Here is a 26,973-nt window from a genome sequence, read left to right as displayed (position 1 = left end):
GCGGTGGCCATTAATGTGGGGATTCAGGTTCTCTGTAGAGAAAACTCAAACAGTGTTCTTTACCAGGAGGAAGGTGGGAGATGAGGTATGCTTGAGGTTATATGGGAGAAACTTGGAGAGGGTGGGGGCCTTCAGGTTCCTTGGGGTATACTTTGCCACTAGACTGACCTGGGAAGAACACATTGAGAGAGTGGTGGGAAAGTGTAAGAAGGTGCTAAACGTGATGCGCTGTCTGACGGGGAAGGAGTGGGGGGCTGGGTGTTCCTCATTGAAGACCATGTATGTTGCATTGATCCGATCTGTAATAGACTATGGCAGTATAGCATATGGTTCGGCAGCACGGACCTCACTGGAAATGCTAGATGTCATACAGGGGCAAGGACTCAGAATATGTAGTGGGGCATTTGGGACGTCCCCAGTGGCTGCATTACAGGTGGAGATGGGGGATATGCCGTTGCAGATTAGGAGACAGCAGCTGGCAATGAAATATTGGGTCAACCTACAGGGACATGGGGTGTCTCATCCTGCGAAAGGGATTTTACAGGCATGCTGGGAACATGAGCGAATACAGAACACGAGCTTTGGGTGGATGGGTAATACCCAGGTGAAGGAGATGGGACTGTATGGAAGGGAGTTTAGTCCAACAGTAGTTATTCCTGTAAATCCACCATGGCAACTCCCGCCTCCAGTAGTTGATCTAGAAGTGTTGGAGAGACTACAGAAAGATAGGGAGGGGTTGATCCAGCTGATTTCTTTAAGAGACGTCTGAAAACTGTGTATCAGGATTTTGTGGCCATTTACACAGATGGTTCAAAGATCCAAGGACAGGACGTACTGGGTCAGCATTTGTAGCGCAGGAATGTGGAGTGGAAGTCAGGAAACGTATTACAGATCATCTGGCTGTATATACGGCGGAGCTGATGGCCATACTGTTGGCCTTGCAGTGGGTGGAGGAAGTCAAACAAGACAGAGTAGTTATTTGCTTTGATTCATGTGCAGTGTTAATGAGTCTCCAGTCCTTCAACTCACGTAGCAGACAAGACCTGCTTTATGAGGTGCTACAAACCCATGGCAGGATTAAACAGATGGGTATTCAGATAAGATTTACTTGGGTCCCAGCCCATGTGGGGGTGGAGGGGAGGGGTGGAGGGGAACGAGGCATTAGATGAACATGCTAAACAAGCACTTAGTAGTGGGGATGTTGAAGTTTCAATGAGCAAGGCAGAGACAAAAAGACTGATATATACAGTGATGGTGCAGAGATGGCGGGAGCAGTGGAATGGAGATAATAAGGGAAGGCATTTCAAATCAAATCAAATCAAGTACAGAGGAAAGGGAGGGGAGGGGAGGACGGCAGGAAGGGACAGAAGAGAGGAGGCTATTTTTACAAGATTAAGGGTGGTACACAGCCAGTTGAATAATACATTAAATGTGATAGGAAAGCATCCATCAGGAAAGTGTGATTATTGTCAGGAAATAGAGACCGTGGAGCATGTATTGCTACAGTGTGGGCAGTATCAGAGGGAAAGAGAGAGGATGGGATCTCTGAGGGAGAAGGGGATATAGGAAATTAGTTTAAATAGTGTATTGAGTAGAACGTCATTAGATATAGTCTCAAATATTTTGTTATATTTTTTAAGAGAAACGGGGTTGGCAGGTAGGATTTAGTTTCTCCCTGTCTCAGGCCCACACTCCAGTACGGAAGGTGGCAGTAATGCACCATAACGTTGGATGCCAACCGCCGATAAACCCCACTGAAGAAGAAGAAGAAGACGATTTTCTCTGCTCCGAAATTTGCAGAATAGAAAGCTTATGTTGTCGGTCAGCCTTGAAGAAAACTAAACGAGCATAACTTGTCATGAGTGTTTTCTGTCGCTTTCTCTCGAGAGGACTTCTCTGCGGACAGGCAACATGTCGGTTTGTAACCGGACAGCAGGATTTCAGCGGTGGCATGCTGCGGATGGCTCGGGCTGTTGGCTCGACAAGGTAATGCCCTCTACTTGCTCCAGGCTAATAAATTGACGGCGAGTTAACATTCTAGCTAGCTACCTTCTTTAGCTACGTAATGTAAATGCACCGAATAAAAACATTACAGGAGAAATTGGATAGGAAGTTATTCAAGCAATCATCGACCTTTATTTGTGGATGTTTGTGTTATTGAGGGATAGCTAGGGTATTTTATTTAGATGTATAGCTAACGTTAGTTAGCCAGCTAGCTGTACACTTGGCTGTGCCTGTGGGCTAAATTCATATATTAAAACATTTTATGTTGTATGACAAGCAGTGTGTGCCCATCAGATGTTGCTTGCATTGATGTCTGTATTGTGTGTTGTCAAATCTCTAAAGCCCGACATTTGAATAGTATTTTAGCTAGCTAGCTAACCAGTTAGGCCAGCATTCCAACAATGACCCCGACCCTACCTACTCAGTATTTTTTAACTGCCCTAGGCTAGCAATCTAACGTTATGGTAAATCAGTTACTTCGTTGAATGAAAACATAATGTGGACAGACAGTCAGTTACTTGTTTTGTTCACTACATTTCTTAGCCGAATTCATTACCAAGGATATGTTAATGTTAACAATTAATTCACGTCATTCTCACCTCTATTGTACCCCTGTGAAGATAGCAGCTAATGTGTTATCAAATAAACGACATGACTAAAAGATGTGGACACCTGCTCGTCGAACATCTCATTCCAAAATCATGACCATTAATATGGAGTTGGTCCCCCCTTAGCTGCTACAACAGCCTCCAATCTTCAGTCGCTCTGGATAAGAGGGTCTGCTAAATTATGTAAATGTGGGGTGTTGGAACATTGTTGCAGGGACTTGCTTCCATTCAGCCATGAGCATTAGTGAGGTCGGGCACTGATGTTGGGCGATTAGGCCTGGCTCGCAGTCAGCGTTCCAATTCATCCCAAAGGTGTTCGATGGGGTTGAATTCAGGGCTCTGTGCAGGCTAGTCAAGTTCTTCCATACAAGTGGGAAATATAAAGATCCAGTCCATAAAAAAAATTGGAGGGCCCTTACACTTCAGTGTTGTGATGCAAAAATTCTAACAAAATGTATAGCGCATAGAATTAGAAAGGTATTGTCGGACATTATTCATCCTAATCAGACAGGTTTTTTTTTTACATGGACGATACATTGGAGATAATATAAGGCAATTACTGGAAACAATAGAACACTATGAAAAATCTGGGAAACCAGGCCTGCTTTTGATAAAGTACTACTGGAGTTTATATATAAATGCCTGGAACATTTCAATTTTGGACAATCTCTTATAAAATGGGTTAAAATCATGTATAGTAACCCTAGGTGTAAATAATGGCTATTTCTCAGAAAGTTTTAAACTGTCAAGAGGAGTAAAACAAGGTTGTCCATATCAGCATATCTATCTATTATGGCCATCGAAATGTTAGCTATTAAAATCAGATCCAACAATAATATCAAGGGATTAGAAATTTTCCAGGGCTTAAAAACAAAGATGTCATTGTACGTTGATGATTCATGTTTTCTCTTAAATCCAAAACTTGGATCCCTCCACAGCCTCATAGAGGATCTAGATAAATGTTCTAGCCTCCCTGGATTACAACCAAATTTATGGTAAATGTACTATATTATGTATTGGATCACTAAAAAAATACAACTTTTACATTACTGTGTAGTTTACCAATAAAATGGTCTGATGGTGGTGTGGATATACTTGGTATACATATCGCGAAATAAATAAATGATCTCACTCCAATACATTTTAATAGAAAGTTAGCAAAAATAGATAAGGTCTTGCTACCATGGAAAGGTAAATACTTGTCTATTTGTGGAAAAATCACAGTGATTAACTCTTTAGTAATATCCCCGTTTTTTAAATTATGAGAAAAGATTCAATTTTATTTGGAATGGTAAGCCAGACAAAATTAAACGGGCCTATTTATATAATAAATATGAATTTGGAGGGCAGAAATGATTAAATATTAAAGCATTAGACCTCTCACTAAAGCCTTCAGTCATACAAAAGTTATACTTAAATCCGAACTGGTTCTCTAGCAAATTAGGGTGAGACATTCTTACTATATTCAAGAATGGCCTTTTTCCCTTTATTCAGATTATAATTTCTCACTTTCAGTTATTTGAAAAGGAAATAATCTCCCAAATATCACTATTCCTAAAACAAGTCATAGAAAGTTGGTTGCAATTTCTTTTTTCATCCACCAGAAACGACAACAAATAATACAACAAATATTGTGGTTGAACTCAAAAATACAAATTGATAATAAACCATTATTTTTAGAAGAAAAAAAAAAGGTATAATCTTCGTAAATGATATCATAGGTAGGACTGGTGGAGTTATGTCGCACATGCAGCTAACAAAAACATATGGAAATGTCTGCTCTACCCAAATTACAACAAACTAATTGCAGCATTACTGCAAAAAATTGAAGAGGAAAGTGGAAGGGGAACTGGGTCTGTCGGCCCTGCATTAAAGACCATAATTGCTTAAAGAAAATTGTGATTAATAAAAAAGTATACCAGTTTTATTTAAGGACCAAAAAATTGATAGCCGTCCCATATAGATTACATAATAGTTGGGAAGAGATTTTTGACGTACCGATTCCATGGCACAGGGTTTATGAACGGATACGCAAAACGACACCGGATTCAAAACGTATAATTTTTCTATGTAAATTATTATACAAAATTCTTCCAACCAATAAAATGTTATTTACATGGGGGATACAACCTTCCCAGCTCTGCAGATTTTGCTGCGAAGAGACAGAATCATTAGATCATTTGTTTTGGTACTGTCCATATAAAGCTTGTTTTTGGTCACAGTCCAGGAATGGCTGAAGAATTGCAATATTTACCTGGAGCTAACCCTGCAGATAGCACTACTGGGTGATCTGAAAAGTCATAGTCAATCAATCAATAATATAATAATACTTTTAGCAAAAATGTTTATTTTCAATTTACAATCTGTAGAAACAATGAGAATAGAAAGGTTCAGAACTTTTGTGAAACATCACAGTACAGTTGAAAAATATATGGCCAATAGAAATCCAATATGGATGGTGTTAAGAGATAGATGGGTGGTGTTGAATAGAGCTGAAGGTTGGGACTAATAACAACAAGATAACAAATGTAAAACATTCTGTGTCCGTAAAACCTATAGAGGTTATAGGTTAAGAACTTTTGTGAAAGAGCACAGTTTGAAAGACATGGCAAATAGAAATCAAACCGGATGGCCATCAGAAATAGATGGGAGAGGTTGAGGGTAGAGGAAGGACAGGAGTAAAAACAAACCAAATGGAACTATTGTAAAATGGACTGTCCATAAAATGTATAAAGTATGTATAAGCTGGAAGTAGAGGCCTAAGCGTTGTTGTTCACTAGTTTACTCAAATTACAGGAGGGGTGGTAGGGTTAGAAAGTAATAAAGGAAAATATATATATATTTTTAAGGGTGTGTGTGTGTGTGTGTGTATATATAGAGTTGTGGTCAAACGTTTTGAGAATGACACAAATATTAATTTTCACAAAGTCTGCTGCCTCAGTTTTAATGATGCCAATTTGCATATATTCCAGAATGTTATGAAGAGTGATCAGATGAATTGCAATTAATTGCAAAGTCCCTCTTTGCCATGAAAATGAACTTAATCCCCAAAAAACATTTCCACTGCATTTCAGCCCTGCCACAAAAGGACCAGCTGACATTATGTCAGTAATTCTCTCGTTAACACAGGTGAGTGTTGACGAGGACAAGGTTGGAGATCACTCTGTCATGCTGATTGAGTTAGAATAACAGACTGGAAGCTTTAAAAGGAGGGTGGCGCTTGAAATCTGTGTTCTTCCTCTGTTAACCATGGTTACCTGCAAGGAAACACGTGCCGTCATCATTGCTTTGCACAAAAAGGGCTTCACAGGCAAGGATATTGCTGCTAGTAAGATTGCACCTAAATCAACCATGTATCGGATCATCAAGAACTTCAAGGAGAGAGGTTCAATTGTTGTGAAGAAGGTATCAGGGCGCCCAAGAAAGTCCAGCAAAGCGCCAGGACCGTCTCCTAAAGTTGATTCAGCTGCGGGATCGGGGCACCACCAGTGCAGAGCTTGCTCAGGAATGGCAGCAGGCAGGTGTGAGTGCATCTGCACGCACAGTGAGGCGAAGACTTTTGGAGGATGGCCTGGTGTCAAGAAGGGCAGCGAGGAAGCCACTTCTCTCCAGGAAAAACATCAGGGACAGACTGATATTCTGCAAAAGGTACAGGGATTGGACTGCTGAGGACTGGGGTAAAGTCATTTTCTCTGATGAATCCCCTTTCCGATTGTTTGGGGCATCCGGAAAAAAGCTTGTCCGGAGAAGACAAGGTGAGCGCTACCATCAGTCCTGTGTCATGCCAACAGTAAAGCATCCTGAGACCTTTCATGTGTGGGGTTGCTTCTCAGCCAAGGGAGTGGGCTCACTCACAATTTTGCCTAAGAACAAAGCCATGAATAAAGAATGGTACCAACACATCCTCCGAGAGCAACTTCTCCCTACCATCCAAGAACAGGTTGGTGACGAACAATGCCTTTTCCAGCATGATGGAAAAGCACCTTGCCATAAGGCAAAAGTGATAACTAAGTGGCTCGGGGAACAAAACATCGACATTTTGGGTCCATGGCCAGGAAACTCCCCAGACCTTAATCCCATTGAGAACTTGTGATCAATCCTCAAGAGGCGGGTGGACAAACAAAAACCCACAAATTCTGACAAACTCCAAGCATTGATTATGCAAGAATGGGCTGCCGTCAGTCAGGATGTGGCCCAGAAGTTAATTGACAGCATGCCAGGGCGGATTGCAGACGTCTTGAAAAAAAAGGGTCAACACTGCAAATATTGACTCTTTGCATAAACTTAATGTAATTGTCAATATAAGCCTTTGACACTTATGGAATGCTTGTAATTATTATTCAGTATACCATAACAACATCTGACAGAAATATCTAAAAACACTGAAGCAGCAAACTTTGTGAAGACCAATACTTGTGTCATTCTCAACTTTTGACCACGACTGTGTGTGTTATTTATTTATATATATATATATTATAATATATAATATATATATATATATATATATAATATATATATATAATATATATTAGTACCAGTCAAAAGTTTGGACACACCTACTCATTCCAGGGTTTTTCTTTATTTTTACTATTTTCTACATTGTAGAATAATATTGAAGATATCAAAACTATGAAATAAAACATATGGAATCATGTGGTAACCAAAAAAGTTTTAAATCAAAATATATTTTATATTTGAGATTCTTCAAAGTAGCCACCCTTTGCCTTGATGACAGCTTTGCAGACTCTTGGCATTCTCTCAACCAGCTTCATGAGGTAACCTGGAATGCATTTCAATTAACAGGTGTGCCTTGTTAATTTGTGGAATTTCTTTCCTTCTTAATGTGTTTGAGCCTATCAGTTGTGTTGTGACAAGGTAGGGTTGGTATACAGAAGATAGCCCTATTTGGTAAAAGACAAGTCCATATTATGGAAGAACAGCTCAAATAAGCAAAGAGAAATGACAGTCCATTACTTTAAGACATTAAGGTCAGTCAATACGGAACATTTCAATAACTTTGAACGTTTCTTCAAGTGCAGTCGCAAAAACCATCAACCGCTATGATGAAACTGGCTCTCATTAGGACCGCCACATGAAAGGAAGACCCAGAGTTACCTCTGCTGCAGAGGATAAGTTCATAAGAGTTATCAGCCATTTATTGCGGCCCAAATAAATGCTTCACAGAGTGGAAGTAACAGACGCATCTCAACATCAACTGTTCAGAGGAGACTGTGAAAATCAGGCCTCCATGGTCAAATTGCTGCAAAGAAACCAGTACTAAAGGACACCAATAAGAAGAGACTTGCTTGGGCCAAGAAACACGAACAATGGACATTAGACTGGTGGAAATTAGTCCTTTGGTCTGGAATCAAAATTGTAGATTTTTGGTTCCAACCGCCGTGTCTTTGTAAATGTCTTTGTGAGACGCGGTGTGGGTGAACGGATGATCTCTGCATGTGTAGTTCCCGCCATAAAACATGGAGGAGGAGGTGTTATGGTGTGGGGGTGCTTTGCTGGTGACACTGTCTGTGATTTATTTAGAATTCAAGGCACACTTAACCAGCATGGCTACCACAGCATTCTGTAGCGATACGCCATCCCATCTGGTTTGGGCTTAGTGGGAATATAATTTGTTTTTCAACAGGACAATGACCCAGCACACCTCTAGGCTGTGTAAGGGCTATTCTACCAAGAAGGAGAGGGGTGGAGTGCTGCATCAGATGACATGGCCTCCACAATCCCCCGACCTCAACCCAATTGAGATGGTTTGGGATGAGTCGGACCGCAGAGTGAAGGAAAAGCAGCCAACAAGTACTCAGCATATGTGGGAACTCCTTCAAGACTGTTGGAAAAGCATTCCAGGTGAAGCTGGTTGAGAGAATGCCAAGAGTGTGCAAAGCTGTCATCAAGGCAAAGGGTGGCTATCTGAGCTCTTCAGTAAGGCCATTCTACTGCCGATGTTTGTCTATGGAGATTGCATGGCTGTGTGCTCGATTTTATACACCTGTCAGCAACAGGTGTTGCTGAAATTGCCGAATCCACTCATTTGAAGGGGTGTCCACATACTTTTGTATATATGATGTGTATGTTAACTCTAACAATGTATTATTCTATTGTCTGTTGCAGCCCTGTGAACCTGACCTATGACGTGTTTGACGGGACAGGGGACAGCACCCCCCTGGTATTCCTCCATGGGCTGTTCGGCAGCAAGTCCAACTTCCACTCTATAGCCAAGTCCCTGGTGCAGAGGACAGGCCGAAAGGTAACGCATAGTCTCACAAGGCAGACAACTCTTTCAGATATATTACATGGGCGGCAGGTAGCCGAGCGATTTAAAGAGTGTTGGGCCAGTTACTGAGAGGTTGCTAGTTCGAATCCTTGAGCCGACTAGGTGAAAAATCTGTCTGTGCCCTTGAGCAAGGCACTTAACCCAAATTGCTATGCTAAATGACTAAAATGTAAATATACAGTTATTTACCACAAAGAGCAACACAAATGTTAATGTTAAAGACTGGAAATCAAGGATGGGTAACACACAAGAGGAGGGAGGGATACACTAGGCTATGTATGCTTTGGTCAAGTGTTATCTTTCTCTCTAAACGACCGGTTATATAATAGTTAGTGTATAGATTTTATCTGAAGCCATGCTGATAAGGTTCAGTTATTCTCTCACATACAGCCAGGTGTGCACAACTCTGTTCCTCGCGGGTGGCTGTTTTATTCATGCTTTCTAATTGGTGAGTGTTGTGAAACCAGATATGTGCACTTTGGCCAATCAGTGACATTAATACATTCAAGTGCCAGTGATAAATGAATACATTTACATTTTAGTCACCAGCAGGATTGTGGCCTGTACCCTACTCCCCCCTCCCACGTACTCCCCCTCTTTACTAATGAATCCCTAGTGTCTTTCCTATCTGAGTGGTCACGCAGGAATGGACTGGACTGTAGTCTTCCATCTAGCCAATATCCCCTCCCTCTCCCCCCTCTCCACCCCCCCTAGTGTCTTAACTGTTCTTTGTCCAGTCAGGTGCTGACGGTCGACGCCCGTAACCACGGTACCAGCACGCACAGCGCCGACCTGACCTACGAGGCGATGACCAATGACTTGACACACCTGCTCGCCCAGCTGCACATCGGGAAGTGCGTCCTGATTGGCCACAGCATGGGGGGCAAGGTCGCCATGACGACGGCCCTATCGCAGGTAAACGAACGAACGCCCCCAGAACATCAATATGAATCATTACCGCACCGTGGTTTCTGTTCAGCTTGAAGCTGCACTAATTACATTAGAAACCTGCGTTGATTACTGCTGCACTGTACCATGGGAAAGTGACTGCCCATCTCGCCTTACTTCCTGGATCCAGTCCCATACTTTTTCTGAATGCGCTTCAAGATTATATCATCAAAATCACAAAACCGCAGTCATTTAGCATATATACGGTATATAAAATGATATTCATATTCATGGGTTAATTTACTTCTACTCGATGCCTGTTAATGAAGTTTTTAGAAACGGAAGTGGTCACACTTTCCCATCGTATAGAGGTGGCAGAACTTTGTTCTTTCCGGTTCTCATTTCTTCCTCTCTCTTCTCCCTCTTCCTTCTCTCTCCCTCCTTCTACCTGTCTCTTCATCTATCACCCCCATTCCCCTTCCTTTCCCCGTATCTCTCCCTGTAGCCTGGCCTGGTGGAGAGGTTGGTGGTGGTGGACATCAGTCCAGCCCAGACCACCACCCGCACCAACTTCCACTCCTATATCCAGGCCATGAAGGATGTGAAGATCTCTAGTGACCTCCCTCGCTCGACCGCCCGCCGCATGGCCGAGGACCAGCTACGCAAACTGGTCAAGGTTAGGGCAAGCTCCTCTCACTGGCTATCACTACCAGGGTTCACACTACTGTTATTACAACCAGAGCTGTGTTCGAATAACTATACTAACATACTGTATACTACATACTTAATGAGTATATACTATTAGTTCCTTTTAGTATACTGTAAACTAAAGGTATCCTTTCAGTTGAGCGAACTAGCGCTACACCTGTCTACCGGAAGTTGATGCTGTTGCTATGCAACCTCTTGCTAGCTTGTTAGCGTAACAAATTACTAGCTAGACATCTTATGACTTCATGTGTGCACTCTGGGCGTTCGTAAATTCAGAACGTTGTCAGATTTTCCTTTAGTAAATTCAGAGTGTTTCGCTCTCTGAGCGTTCAGAGAGCACACTGGACGCTCTGGCCGAGGAGTATGGTTGATCTGAGTGTTCTGACCTCACAACGGCAGTCAAGCACCCAAGCTAACTGGCTAACGTTGGCTAGCTACTTCCTGACACAAATGAGAGAACACCTCACTGACCATTTTACTCACCTTAGCAAAGCTGGTTAGGCTGTTTTCATATTATCCTGAGTGTTGGTGACTGTAACTGTGCTGCTGGCAACAATTTAATAATGTTTTGTTGTTGACGTTTACTGACACCTGCCGTATTCAATGGGTGTTGAGTGTTTCGTAAACTATCCCACTTAGCTAAGAATGACGTGAATAATCCAGTCAATAAACGTTGGGTAGTTAGTTAGATACCATATAGTTAATATACTGGCAAGTTCGATGTATTAGTAGCCAACTAACGTTAGGTAACTAGCTAACATACCGGTACATACTGCTGTAATGATATGCTATGCGGTTCGTAAGGATAGCCTAGCTAACAAATTGTCAGCCAACATAACGTGTAACGTATTTGAAAAGTCATTACTTTATTACATTGCTCAACATTTTTCTTAACATTTGTTATAATTAGTTAAAGCAATGAATTTGTATCCGCTCTCGTCAAACTTCGGCTGCATATTTTCAGCCATTTTCTTCAAATCTGAAAACGTTGTGAAGCCACGCCCATTTTCGGAGGAATTGCATTATGGTCCCTAAAAGCACAAAAATAGTGTCCACTGCTTGTATAATTTGTATTTTGGCGAATGTAGTACGACATCCAGGAACTTTTGGCATACTAACTATATCCATACTATGACCAATAAGCATACTACATACTCAATTTACGTCACAAATAGTATGATTAGTGCGGTTAGTATGAGTGTTCATACACAGCTCAGGGTTCACACTACTGTTATTACCACCAGGGTTCACACTACCAGTCACCACTGTTGATACCACCAGGGTTCACACTACTGTTATTACCACCAGGGTTCACACTACTGTTATTACCACCAGGGTTCACACTACCAGTCACCACTGTTGATACCACCAGGGTTCACACTACTGTTGATACCACCAGGGTTCACACTACCAGTCACTACTGTTATTACCACCAGGGTTCACACTACTGTTATTACCACCAGGGTTCACACTACTGTTATTACCACCAGGGTTCACACTACCAGTCACCACTGTTGATACCACCAGGGTTCACACTACTGTTGATGCCACCAGGGTTCACACTACTGTTGATACCACCAGGGTTCACACTACTGTTGATACCACCAGGGTTCACACTACTGTTGATGCCACCAGGGTTCACACTACTGTTGATGCCACCAGGGTTCACACTACCAGTCACTACTGTTATTACCACCAGGGTTCACACTACTGTTGATGCCACCAGGGTTCACACTACTGTTGATGCCACCAGGGTTCACACTACTGTTGATGCCACCAGGGTTCACACTACCAGTCACTACTGTTATTACCACCAGGGTTCACACTACCAGTCACTACTGTTATTACCACCAGGGTTCACACTACCAGTCACCACTGTTGATACCACCAGGGTTCACACTACTGTTGATGCCACCAGGGTTCACACTACTGTTGATACCACCAGGGTTCACACTACTGTTATTACCACCAGGGTTCACACTACTGTTGATGCCACCAGGGTTCACACTACTGTTGATGCCACCAGGGTTCACACTACCAGTCACTACTGTTATTACCACCAGGGTTCACACTACCAGTCACTACTGTTATTACCACCAGGGTTCACACTACCAGTCACCACTGTTGATACCACCAGGGTTCACACTACTGTTGATGCCACCAGGGTTCACACTACTGTTGATACCACCAGGGTTCACACTACTGTTGATGCCACCAGGGTTCACACTACTGTTGATGCCACCAGGGTTCACACTACTGTTGATGCCACCAGGGTTCACACTACTGTTATTACCACCAGGGTTCACACTACTGTTATTACCACCAGGGTTCACACTACCAGTCACTACTGTTATTACCACCAGGGTTCACACTACTGTTATTACCACCAGGGTTCACACTACTGTTGATGCCACCAGGGTTCACACTACTGTTATTACCACCAGGGTTCACACTACTGTTATTACCACCAGGGTTCACACTACTGTTATTACCACCAGGGTTCACACTACTGTTGATGCCACCAGGGTTCACACTACCAGTCACTACTGTTATTACCACCAGGGTTCACACTACTGTTGATGCCACCAGGGTTCACACTACTGTTATTACCACCAGGGTTCACACTACTGTTATTACCACCAGGGTTCACACTACTGTTGATACCACCAGGGTTCACACTACCAGTCACTACTGTTGATACCACCAGGGTTCACACTACCAGTCACTACTCGGATACCTCCTGCACCTCGACCTGTTGTTTCGGCCTGTTGTTACCAACGTTTTATTTTGTTCATAAGTGTTTGTGTCAAAACCTGCTGGTTTGGACGGGATATTTACCAACTAGCCAGATAGCTAGCTAGGTTGCAATGGAGCCCGCTTCGCCTGGAATAGCTAACGAACGTTTCCAGCGCTGTAGAAGCTGTGTTTATTACACTCTTGTCCTGGACAGTAATAACAATCCGGAGTTCCAATGCGGCAATTGTTTGCTTGTGGAGGATTACAGGAATGAGGTGGCTATCGTTAGAAAGCAATTTTCTATTCTGTGCAAACTTATGGAGGAAATGTAAATTTGAACTTTATCGTTCTCAACTCCTGTGGCTGGACGCCGCTCTGGCTTGATGGATGGACGTGTAGCCATCCATAACTGGCTACGTGACTATTGCAGCTCTGTGGTTGTAACATTTATTGACAATTTTTTTATACCTTCTGGAAACAAAGCTTGTTTTTATAAGGAGGATGGGATCCACCCAAATCATTTGGGTTCCTGGATCCTTTCACAGCATTATAAGGCTGCGTTGAGACAATGACCTAAGCCCAGCTCAGTTAATCCCTACCATTGTGTTGCTATGTTGTCATAATGCTTCAGCAAATGTACATTATCCCATGGGCGTTGGTAGACACAATGTAAGTAACCTAATTTACAGTGCATTTGGAAAGTATTCAGACCATTCACTTTTTCTACATTTTGTTACGTTACAGCCTTATTCTAAAATAGATTTTATTTAAAAAATCCCTCACCAATCTACACACACTACCCCATGATGACAAAGCGAAAACAGGTTTTTAGTTATTTTTTTCAGATTCATATATTTTTTTAACAGAAACCTTATTTACATACGTATTCAGACCCTTTGCGATGAGACTCGAAATTGAGCTCCGGTGCGTCATGTTTCCATTGCTCATCCTTGAGATGTTTCTACAACTTAATTGGAGTCCATCTGTGGTAAATTCAATTGATTGGACATGATTTGGAAAAGCACACACCTGTCTATATAAGGTCCAACAGTTGACGGTGCATGTCAGAGCAAAAACCAAGCCATGAGGTCGAAGGAATTGTCCGTAGAGCTCCGAGACAGCAGTGTGTCGAGGCACAGATCTGGGGAAGGGTACCCAGAAATGTCTGCAGCGTTGACGGTCCCCAAGGACACAGTGGCCTCTATCATTCTTAAATGGAAGAAGTTTGGAACCACCAAGACTCTTCCTAGAGCTGGCCGCCCAGCCAAACTGAGCAATCGGTGGAGAAGGGCCTTGATCAGGGAGGTGACCAAGAACCCGATGGTCACTGACAGAGCTCCAGAGTTCCTCTGTGGATATGGGGGAACCTTCTAAAAGGACTACCATCTCTGTAGCACTCCACCATTCAGGCCTTTATAGTAGAGTGGCCAGACGGAAGACACTCCTCCGTAAAAGGCACATGACAGCCCGCTTGGAGTTTGCCAAAAGGCACCTAAAGGATTCTCAGACCATGAGAAACAAGATTCTCTGGTCTGATGAAACCAAGATTGATCTCTTTGGCCTGAATGCCAAGCATCACGTCCGGAGGAAAGCAGGCACCGCTCATCACCTGGCCAATACCATCCCTACAGTGAAGCATGGTGGTGGCAGCATCATGCTGTGGGGATGTTTTTCAGTGGCAGGGACTGGGAGTCTAGTCAGGATTGAGGGAAAGATGAACGGAGAGATCCTTGATGAAAACCTGCTCAGTACCTCAGACTGGGGCAAAGGTTCACCTTCCAACAGGACAATGACCCTAAGCACACAGCCAAGACAATGCAGGAGTGGCTCCGGGACAAGTCTCTGAATGTCCTTGAGTGGCCCAGCCAGAGCCCAGAGTTGAACCCGATCGAACATCTCTGGAGAGACCTGAAAATAGCTGTGCAGCGACGCTCCCCATCGAACATGACAGAGCTTGAGAGGATCTGCAGAGAAGAATGGGAGAAGCTCCCCAAATACAGGTGTGCTAAGCTTGTATTGTCATACCCAAGAACACTCAAGGCTGTAATCGCTGCCAAATATGCTTCAACAAAGTACTGAGTAAAGGGTCTGAATACTTATGTAAATGTGATTTCAGTTTTATATTTGTAATACATTTGCAAACATTTCTAAAAACCTGTTTTTGCTTTGTCATTATGGGTATTTTGTATAGATTGGGGGGGGGACAATTTAATCAATTTTAAAATAAGGCTGTATTGTAACAAAATATGGAAAAAGTGAAGGGGTCTGAATACTTTCCGAATGCACTGTATGTCCCTCTAATAATAGTAATAAATAATATGCCATTTAGCAGACGCTTTTATCCAAAGCGACCTACAGTCATGCGTGCATACATTTTTTGTGTATGGGTGGTCCCGGGGATCGAACCCACTACCTTGGCGTTACAAGCGCCGTGCTCTACCAGCTGAGCTACATAGGACCTCTAACTGCCATGAATGCCTCTGCTGATCCTACAGCTATTGTATGCATAAATCATGTGCCTATGGACAAGAGTTATACTGTTAGCACTGAGGCGGTGTGCCCTAGTAGGAAGTCCGCTGTGTGCAGCTCACCCTGCACTAACATAAATAACATGAGCATGTCTACTTCTGCTAATCTTCCCAGTAAAGCAATGAAAACAATCAAGCATCCCAGAAAAGTGCTAAAATTAGCCCACGTTAACATATAAAGCTTAAGAAATCAATAATTTGCTAGAAACAGATGACGTTCATATTCTGACAATCTCTGAAAACTCACTTTGATAATACCTTTGATACAGTGGTAGTAATACATGGTTATAACATCTACAGAAATGCCAATGGTGGAGGTGTTGCTGTTTATTCAGAACCACATTCCTGTAAAGCTTAGAGAGGATCTCATGTTAAATACTGTTGAAGTAATATGACTACAGGTTCATCTGCCTCACCTAAAGCCCATTCTGCTGGGAAGCTGATATAGAACACCAAGTGCTAACAGTCAGTATCTGGATAACGTGTGAAATGCTTGATAATGTATGTGATATCAACAGTGTATTCTGGATGATTTAAATATTGATTGGCTTTCATCAAGCTGCCACTCAAGAGAAAGCTTCAAACTTTAACCAGTACCTGCAACCTGGTTCAGGTTATCAGTCAACCTACCAGGGTAGTTACAAACAGCACAGGAATGAAATCATCAATGTATTGATCACATCTTTACTAATGCTGCAGAAATGTGCTTTAAAGCAGTATACAAATCCATCGGATGTAGTGATCACAATATAGTAGCCATATCCAGGAAAACCGAAGTTCCAAAGGCTGGGCCTAATATAGTGTATAAGGTCATACAATAAGTTTTGTAGTAATTCCTATGTTGATGTAAAGAATATTTGTTGGTGTGTAATGAGGAGCAGCCAGACGCTGCACTTGACACATTTATGAAATTCCTTATTCCAGTTACTAATAAGCATGCACCCATTTTAAGAAAATGACTGTAAAAACGGTAAAATCCCTGTGGATTGATGAGGAATTGAAACATTTTATGTTTGAGAGGGATGAGGCAAAAGGAATGGGAAATAAGTCTGGCTGCACAAACGATTGGCAAACGTACTGCAAACTTAACAAATCATGTGACTAAACTGAATAAAAAGAAGAAACATACAATGAAACAAAGATGAATGATAGTTAAAAGCTTTGGAACACAGTGAAATTTTGGGCAAAAAGGCAAACTCCGCTCCATCATTCATTGAATCAGATGGCGCATTCATCACAAAACCCACTGATATTGCTAATTACTTGGCAAGATTAGCTCATTTAGGCATGACAGCAACAAAAGCTGACACTACACATCCAAGTATAACTGATCAAATTATGAAAGACAAGCTTTGTAATTTTTTATTCTGTAAAGTGAGTGTGGAAGAGGGGAAAAAATGGTCTGTCAATATAATAAGCCACCGGGGTCTGACAACTTGGATGATAGCGGACGATATTGCCACTCCTATTTGCCATACAGTGGGGAGAACAAGTATTTGATACACTGCCGATTTTGCAGGTTTTCCTACTTACAAAGCATGTAGAGGTCTGTAATTTATATCGTAGGTACACTTCAACTGTGAGAGACGGAATCTAAAACAAAAATCCAGAAAATCACATTGTATGATTTTTAAGTAATTAATTTGCATTTTATTGCATGACATAAGTATTTGATCACCTACCAACCAGTAAGAATTCCGGCTCTCACAGACCTGTTAGTTTTTCTTTAAGAAGCCCTCCTGTTCTCCACTCATTACCTGTATTAACTGCACCTGTTTGAACTCGTTACCTGTATAAAAGACACCTGTCCACACACTCAATCAAACAGACTCCAACCTCTCCACAATGGCCAAGACCAGAGAGCTGTGTAAGGACATCAGGGATACAATTGTAGACCTGCACAAGGCTGGGATGGGCTACAGGACAATAGGCAAGCAGCTTGGTGAGAAGGCAACAACTGTTGGAGCAATTCTTAGAAAATGGAAGAAGTTCAAGATGACGGTCAATCACCCTCGGTCTGGGGCTCCATGCAAGATCTCACCTCGTGGGGCATCAATGATCATGAGGAAGGTGAGGGATCAGCCCAGAACTACACGGCAGGACCTGGTCAATGACCTGAAGAGAGCTGGGACCACAGTCTCAAAGAAAACCATTAGTAACACACTACGCCATCATGGATTAAAATCCTGCAGCGCATGCAAGGTCCCCCTGCTCAAGCCAGCGCATGTCCAGGCCTGTCTGAAGTTTGCCAATGATCATCTGGATGATCCAGAGGAGGAATGGGAGAAGGTCATGTGGTCTGATGAGACAAAAATAGAGCTTTTTGGTCTAAACTCCACTCGCCGTGTTTGGAGGAAGAAGAAGGATGAGTACAACCCCAAGAACACCATCCCAACCGTGAAGCATGGAGGTGGAAACATCATTCTTTGGGGATGCTTTTCTGCAAAGGGGACAGGACGACTGCACCGTATTGAGGGGAGGATGGATGGGGCCATGTATCGCGAGATCTTGGCCAACAACCTCCTTCCCTCAGTAAGAGCATTGAAGATGGGTCGTGGCTGGGTCTTCCAGCATGACAACGACCCGAAACACACAGCCAGGGCAACTAAGGAGTGGCTCCGTAAGAAGCATCTCAAGGTCCTGGAGTGGCCTAGCCAGTCTCCAGACCTGAACCCAATAGAAAATCTTTGGAGGGAGCTGAAAGTCCGTATTGCCCAGCGACAGCCCCGAAACCTGAAGGATCTGGAGAAGATCTGTATGGAGGAGTGGCCAAAATGCCTGCTGCAGTGTGTGCAAACCTTGGTCAAGACCTACAGGAAACATATGATCTCTATAATTGCAAACAACGGTTTCTGTACCAAATATTAAGTTCTGCTTTTCTGATGTATCAAATACTTATGTCATGCAATAAAATGCAAATTAGTTATTTCAAAATCATACAATGTCATTTTCTGGATTTTTGTTTTACATTCCGTCTCTCACAGTTGAAGTGTACCTATGATAAAAACTACAGACCTCTACATGCTTTGTAAGTAGGAAAACCTGCAAAATCGGCAGTGTATCAAATACTTGTTCTCCCCACTGTATCTTCAATTTTAAGCCTACTAGAAAGTGTGTGCGCTCAGGCCTGGAGGGAAGCAAAAGTAATTCCGCTACGCATGAATAGTAAAGCCCCCTTTACTGGCTCAAATAGCCGACCAATCAGCCCGTTACCAACCCATAGTAAACTTTGGGGAAAAGTTGTGTTTGAGCAATGCTATTTTACTGTAAAAAAATTGACAACAGAATTTCAGCATGCTTATAGGGAAGGACATTCAACAAGCACAGCACTTACACAAATGACTGATGATTGGCTGAGAGAAATTGATGATAAAAAGATTGTGGGCGCTGTTTTGTTAGACTTCAGTGCAGCTTTTGACATTATCGATCATGGTCTGCTGATGGAAAAACTTAAGTGTTATGGCTTTACACCCCTTGCTATATTGTGGATAAAGAGTTACCTGTCCAACAGAACACAGAGGGTGTTCTTTAATGGAAGCCTCTCCAACATAACCCAGGTAGAATCAGGAATTCCCCAGGGCAGCTGTCTAGGCCCCTTAATTATTTCAATCTTTACTAATGACATGCACTGGCTTTGAGTAAAGTCAGTGTGTCTATGTATGCGGATGACTCCACACGTTACAGCTACTGCAGCGAGTGAAATCACTGCTGTTTCAGAATGGGTGGCAAGGATTAAGTTTGTCCTAAATATTTCAAAAACTAAAAGCATTGTATTTTGGAGAAATCATTAACTAAACCTCAACTAAATCTTGTAATAATTTGGAAATTGGAAGTTGAGGTGACTAAATTGCTTGGAGTAATCCTGGATTGTAAACTGTCATGGTCAAAACATATTGATACAACAATAGCTAAGATGGGGCGAAGTCTGTCCATAATACAGCGCTGCTCTGCCTTCGTAACAACACTATCAACAAGGCAGGTCCTATAGGCCCTAGTTTTGTCGCACCTGGACTACTGTTCAGTCTTGTGGTCAGGTGCCACAAAGAGAGACCTCTGAAAATTTAAATTGGCTCAGAACAGGGCAGCACGGCTGGCCCTTAAATGTACACAGAGAGCTAACATTAATCTCTCATGGCTCAAAGTGGAGGAGAGATTGACTTCATCACTACTTGTTTTTGTAAGAAGTGTTGACATGCTGAATCCCCCGAGGTGTCTGTTTTTAAACTACTAGCACACAGCTCGGACACCCATGCATACCCCACAAGACATGCCACCAAAGGTCTCTTCACAATCCCCAAGTCAAGAACGGACTATGGGAGGCGTACAGTACTACATGGAGCCATAGCTACATGGAACTCTATTCCACATCAGGTAACTGATGCAAGCAGTAGAATCAGATTTTTTTAAACAGATAAAAATACACCTTATGGAACAGCGAGGACTGTGAAGAGACACACAGGCACAGACACATCTTTTTGCAGCTAACCGATTAACGGTTAACATCCCTAGTCCTTGGAGAATGAATGAATGCGTTGTGAAACCAAATGGATATAAAGCCCTCTTCAATTGGTTGACTAATCCCACGTACCATCTAAAGGGCTTTGGAATTGAGTGAAAAGCACTATTATATACAGTAGATGCAGTCCATTATCAGGCTGTGTTATGAAACCAAAGAGAAGGCATTTGGAGGACATACCCTGTGATAGTTTGTGTCTAGTAATGGTGTTATGTTCCTTCCTGTGTTCAGGAGCGCTCAGTGCGCCAGTTCCTGCTGACTAACTTGGTGGAGCAGAACGGACACTACGCCTGGAGGGTCAACCTGGACGCCATCGCCGCGCACCTTGATGACATCATGAGCTTCCCTACCTTCGAAACCACATACGAGGGCCCCACCCTCTTCCTGGGCGGAGCCAGTTCTGCCTACATCAGGTAGAAGATGTAATCTGCTATACAGTTTTAATAGCTGTCATTGGTGTAAGACTGCTTTGGGACCTAGAACAGCGCCGGAGAAGATGGCTGCCGTTTTACAGCCCTCTAACCAATTGTACTATTATGTGTGTTTTTCCACGTTATTTGTAATTTATTTTGTACATAATGTTTCTGCCATCGTCTCTTATAACCAAAAAGAGCTTCTGGATATCAGGACAGCGATTACTCACCTCGTATTGGACGAATATTTTTTCTTCAACGTGGCGGCCGCGAAGGATATCCTACAGACACCCGACAAGGCCCAAATCCCCGTCATTCGCACGAGGAAGAGACGGAGATATCGTGGACGTAGGTCGGGGTGCCTTGTAAGGATCCGACGGCGAGCGAGTACACTGCCGCTCCCATCAATCCTATTAGCCAATCTTCAATCATTGGAGAACAAATTGGATGACCTAAGATTACTGTTATCCTACCAACGGGACATTAAAAACTGTAATATCTTATGTTTCACCGAGTCGTGGCTGAATGACGACATGGATAACATACAGCTAGCGGGCTATACGCTACATCGGCAGGATAGAACGGCTGACTCCGGTAAGACAAGGGGTGGCGGTCTGTGTATATTTGTAAACAACAGCTGGTGCACAAAATCAGATACTAAGGAAGTCTCGAGGTTTTGCTCGCCTGAGGTAGAGTATCTTATGATAAGCTGTAGACCACACTATTTACCAAGAGTTTTCATCTATATTTTTCATAGCTGTCTATTTACCACCACAAACCAATGCTGGCATTAAGATTGCACTGAATGAGCTGTATAAGGCCATAAATCAACAGGAAAACGCTCATCCAGATGCAGCGCTCCTAGTGGCCGGGGACTTTAATGCAGGGAAACTTAAATCTGTTCTACCTAATTTCTACCAGCATGTTAAATGTGCAACCAGAGGGGAAAAAAACTCTAGACCACCTTTACTCCACACACAGAGACGCATACAAAGCTCTCCCTCGCCCTCCATTTGGCAAATCTGACCATAACTCTATCCTCCTGATTCCTGCTTATAAGCAAAAACTAAAGCAGGAAGCACCAGTGACTCGGTTAATAAAAAAAGTGGTCAGATGACGCAGATGCTAAGCTACAGGACTGTTTTGCTAGCACAGACTGGAACATGTTCCGGGATTCTTCAGATAGCATTGAGGAGTACACCACATCAGTCACTGGCTTCATCAATAAGTGCATCGATGATGTCGTCCCCACAGTGACCGTACGTACATACCCCAACCAGAAGCCATGGATTACAGGAAACATCCGCACTGAGCTAAAGGGTAGAGCTGCCGCTTTCAAGGAGCGGGACTCTAACCCGGACGCTTATAAGAAATCCCGCTATGCCCTCCGACGAACCATCAAACAGGCAAAGAGTCAATACAGGACTAAGATTGAATCGTACTACACTGGCTCTGACGCTCGTCGGATGTGGCAGGGCTTGAAAACTATTACAGACTACAAAGGGAAGCACAGCCGCGAGCTGCCCAGTGACACAAGCCTACCAGACGACCTAAACCACTTCTATGCTCGCTTCGAGGCAAGCGACACTGAAGCATGCATGTGAGCACCAGCTGTTCCGGATGACTATGTGATCACGCTCTCCGTAGCCGATGTGAGTAAGACTTTTAAGCAGGTCAACATTCACAAGGCCGCAGGGCCAGACGGATTACCAGGACGTGTACTCCGAGCATGTGCTGACCAACTGGCAAGTGTCTTCACTGACATTTTCAACATGTCCCTGACTGAGTCTGTAATACCAACATGTTTCAAGCAGACCACCATAGTCCCCGTGCCCAAGGACTCTAAGATAACCTATCTAAATGACTACCGACCCGTAGCACTGACATCTGTAGCCATGAAGTGCTTTGAAAGGCTGGTCATGGCTCACATCAACAGCATTATCCCAGAAACCCTAGACCCACTCCAATTTGCATACCGCCCCAACAGATCCACAGATGATGCAATCTATATTGCACTCCACACTGCCCTTTCCCACCTGGACAAGAGGAACACCTACGTGAGAATGCTATTCATTGACTACAGCTCAGCATTCAACACCATAGTGCCCTCAAAGCTCATCGCTAAGCTAAGGACCCTGGGACTAAACACCTCCCTCTATAACTGGATCCTGGACTTCCAGACGGGCCGCCCCCAGGTGGTAAGGGTAGGTAACAACACATCTGCCACACTGATCCTCAACATGGGGGCCCCTCAGGGGTGCGTGCTCAGTCCCCTCCTGTACTCCCTGTTCACCCACGACTGCATGGCCAGGCACGACTCCAACACCATCATTAAGTTTGCCGACGACATAACAGTGGTAGGCCTGATCACCGACAACGATGAGACAGCCTATAGGGAGGAGGTCAGAGACCTGGCCGTGTGGTGCCAGGACAACAACCTCTCCCTCAACGTGACCAAGACAAAGGAGATGATTGTGGACTACAGGAACAAAAAGAGGACTGAGCACGCCCCCATTCTCATCGACGGGGCTGTAGTGGAACAGGTTGAGAGCTTCAAGTTCCTTGGTGTCCACATCACCAACTAACTATCATGGTCCAAACACACCAAGACAGTCGTGAAGAGGGCACGACAAAGCCTATTCCCCCTCAGGAGAGGTTTGGCATGGGTCCTCAGATCCTCAAAAAATTATACAGCTGCACCATCGAGAGCATCCTGACTGGTTGCATCACCGCCTGGTATGGCAACTGCTTGGCCTCCGACCGCAAGGCACTACAGAGGGTAGTGCGTACGGCCCAGTACATCACTGGGGCCAAGCTTCCTGCCATCCAGGACCTCTATACCAGGCGGTGTCAGAGGAAGGCCCTCAAAATTGTCAAAGACTCCAGCCACCCTAGTCATAGACTGTTCTCTCTGCTACCGCACGGCAAGCGGTACCGGAGTGCCAAGTCTAGGTCCAAAATACTTCTCAACAGCTTCTACCCCCAAGCCATAAGACTCCTGAACAGCTAATCATGGCTACCCGGACTATTTGCACTGCCCCCCCACCCCATCCTTTTACGCTGCTGCTACTCTGTTAATTATTTATGCATAGTCACTTTAACTCTAACCACATGTACATATTACTTCAACTACCTCAACTAGCCGGTGCCCCTGCACATTGACTCTGCACCGGTACCCCCCTGTATATATAGCCTCCCTACTGTTATTTTATTTTACTTCTGCTCTTTTTTTCTCAACACTTTTTTTGTTTGTTTTATTTTTACTTTTTTGTTAAAAATAAATGCACTGTTGGTTAAGGGCTGTAAGTAAGCATTTCACTGTAATGTCTGCACCTGTTGTATTCGGCGCATGTGGTCAATAAAATTGATTTGATTTAATATTTCAACTATGATTGATTTGGTGTCTTCTGTTTACTTACTTTGACTCTCTCTCTGCTTTCTCTCTCTGCTTTCTCTCTCTTTTTTCTCTCTCAGTTCTGAGGACTATCCAGAGATCCAGCGGTTGTTCCCCTGTGCAGACATTCAATACATCCCAGACGCCAGCCACTGGATCCACGCAGACAAACCCCTGGACTTCATCAGCTCCATCAGCTCCTTCCTGCAGCCCTAACCGTACTCTGCTCCAACCCTCTCCACCCACCACCACCTAATTACTAACCCTACCCTGCTCCAACCCTCTCCACCCACCACCACCTAATTACTAACCCTACTCTGCTCGAACCCTCTCCACCCACCACCACCTAATTACTAACCCTACCCTGCTCCAACCCTCTCCACCCACCACCACCTAATTACTAACCCTACTCTGCTCCAACCCTCTCCACCCACCACCACCTAATTACTAACCCTACCCTGCTCCAACCCTCTCCACCCACCACCACCTAATTACTAACCCTACTCTGCTCAAACCCTCTCCACCCACCACCACCTAATTACTAACCCTACTCTGCTCCAACCCTCTCCACTCACCACCACCTAATTACTAACCATACTCTGCTCCAACCCTCTCCACCCACCACCACCTAATTACTAACCCTACTCTGCTCCAACCCTCTCCACCCACCACCACCTAATTACTAACCCTACCCTGCTCCAACCCTCTCCACCCACCACCACCTAATTACTAACCCTACTCTGCTCAAACCCTCTCCACCCACCACCACCTAATTACTAACCCTACTCTGCTCCAACCCTCTCCACTCACCACCACCTAATTACTAACCATACTCTGCTCCAACCCTCTCCACCCACCACCACCTAATTACTAACCCCTACTCTGCTCCAACCCTCTCCACCCACCACCACCTAATTACTAACCCTACCCTGCTCCAACCCTCTCCACTCACCACCACCTAATTACTAACCCCTAATCTGCTCCAACCCTCTCCACCCACCACCACCTAATTACTAACCCCTACTCTGCTCCAACCCTCTCCACCCACCACCACCTAATTACTAACCCTACCCTGCTCCAACCCTCTCCACCCACCACCACCTAATTACAGGACAACCACTGGCCTTTAACATTATTCACGCTACTATGGCACAGCACAAAGCCACTGTTATCCAATGGAGTAGAAGCACAAGCTCGGAAGGGCATGCTATGCTGCGAAGGCTCTGAGGGTGTCTGTCACCGCTGTTGCCTGCACTCATCAAAGTTCAAATCATTTTTGGACCTTTCCAATGTCTGTGCGTGGTGTTGTTAGGCTCCGCCCACTCACACTGGGGTCCACCTCTTAAAACAGCCAGTAGGTAGAGCTTCAAACCAGAGGAGGCGCAGCCATCTTAGTAGACAATCCTAATATTGCTAACCCTGGACCAAACTCACTCTTTCTTTCCATGCTGACTGTCTTACCCTTAAAGGAGCTGTATGTAATGTTTTGGCATTTGTAATTTCAGAAAATGTCTTTAATATATCTACAGTAATAGCGGAATGATAGTTTCATATTTTTTCCCCAAAAAAGATTGGGCCCACACAAAATTGCATTCTAATGGTGCAGCCTTCTTATTGGTCAACAAAAGACAGACAATCTCTTGTTGTGAAATTGACTGGGGCCAGCAAATCTCTTGTTGTCAAATTGACAACAAGAGTTACATATAGCTCCTTTAACCGCCATCTTGTAATACACTCAAGGATTTATTGTGTAAATGTATATTACCCTACTTAATAGATATGTAAATAGTAAGAAAAGTAGGTAGTTGGGTTGTCAGTAGGTAGTTGGGTAGTCAGAGCGGTTGAGATTAGATTTAAAGTAGATAGATTGACAGTTTGTTTTTAAATGAGGGAGTTGTTTTAGAGGTGAGTTACTAATCCAAAGATCCTCTGGTCATTGTTGCACAGTACCATTCTACTCTATCAGGTTGATGTAAATCAGCGTTGAAGAAAGGCTTCGAGCCAGGTCTTATATAGTCTAGTCTGGAGATGTTCTGTATGTATCTGGCTACGTCTCAAATGGCATCCTATATCCCATATAGTGCACTAGTTAAAGATGCACTATGCTGAAATCGCTCCGCCATTTCCTGGTTGCTAAAATTCTAATAGTTTGCCTAATTTCAGTTTATGTGACAAAACAAGAAAGTATAGTGTAGAGAATCATTGTACCATCTAAACTGCTGTGAAATATATTTTCCATAACCAAAAATAATTTTAGTTTGAAGCTGGTGTACAAAAACGAAAGTCAGAGGCAAAAACGAAACTTAAGCATGGGACGCATAGAAATAGTGCACATAGAACAGATCTACCGCTTCTTAGACTTGCTTTCAATGAGAACGACAGATCTATAACTCACATTTCTATGTGAATTCAGTTGGGTCGGCCAAAAATGTACATATTGCAGTATTAAAAGCAGTGCACTATGTAGGGGATGGGGTGTCATAACATCCTTAATATAGTGCACTTTATGTAGTCCAGGGGTGTCAAACTCATTCCACTGAGTGTCAAATCAAATGTTTGGTTTTTCCTTTCAATTAAGACCTAGACAACCAGGTGAGGGGAGTTCTTTACTAATTAGTGACCTTAATTCATCAATCAAGTACAAGGGTGGAGCAAAAACCTGCATACACTCATCCCTCTGTGGAATGAGTTTGACATGTGTGACGTAGTGCATCAAGGAAATGGGGTGTTTCATTTGAGACAATGCCTCAGATACATCGCAGCTCTAACCCTATGGGGAATATGGTATGATTTGTAAAGCAGCCAGCCTGTGTGTCGCTGGGATGGGTAGACTAGAGGGGAGATTCAGAAGGGAACTTGGCAGAACAGGAGGGTTGGAGATGTAGAAAT

At 43.6% G+C, this 26,973-nt stretch overlaps 1 protein-coding gene across 1 annotated transcript; it reads left to right on the top strand.

The window, feature by feature from the left end:
• Positions 1 to 1,756: 1,756 nt before the first annotated feature.
• Positions 1,757 to 26,210, top strand: abhd11 (abhydrolase domain containing 11). The gene is made up of 6 exons (XM_041851399.1): positions 1,757 to 1,986; positions 8,739 to 8,874; positions 9,643 to 9,816; positions 10,295 to 10,465; positions 20,509 to 20,690; positions 24,165 to 26,210. The coding sequence occupies exons 1-6, from the start codon at positions 1,859 to 1,861 to the stop codon at positions 24,298 to 24,300; spliced, it is 927 nt and encodes a 308-aa protein (XP_041707333.1). The 5' UTR covers positions 1,757 to 1,858; the 3' UTR covers positions 24,301 to 26,210.
• Positions 26,211 to 26,973: the final 763 nt, after the last annotated feature.

The sequence above is a fragment of the Coregonus clupeaformis genome, chromosome 27, assembly GCF_020615455.1.
Source record: "Coregonus clupeaformis isolate EN_2021a chromosome 27, ASM2061545v1, whole genome shotgun sequence".
NCBI lineage: Eukaryota > Metazoa > Chordata > Actinopteri > Salmoniformes > Salmonidae > Coregonus > Coregonus clupeaformis.
Note: the sequence above shows the minus strand (reverse complement) of the source record. Positions and strands in the feature narration are given on the sequence as shown.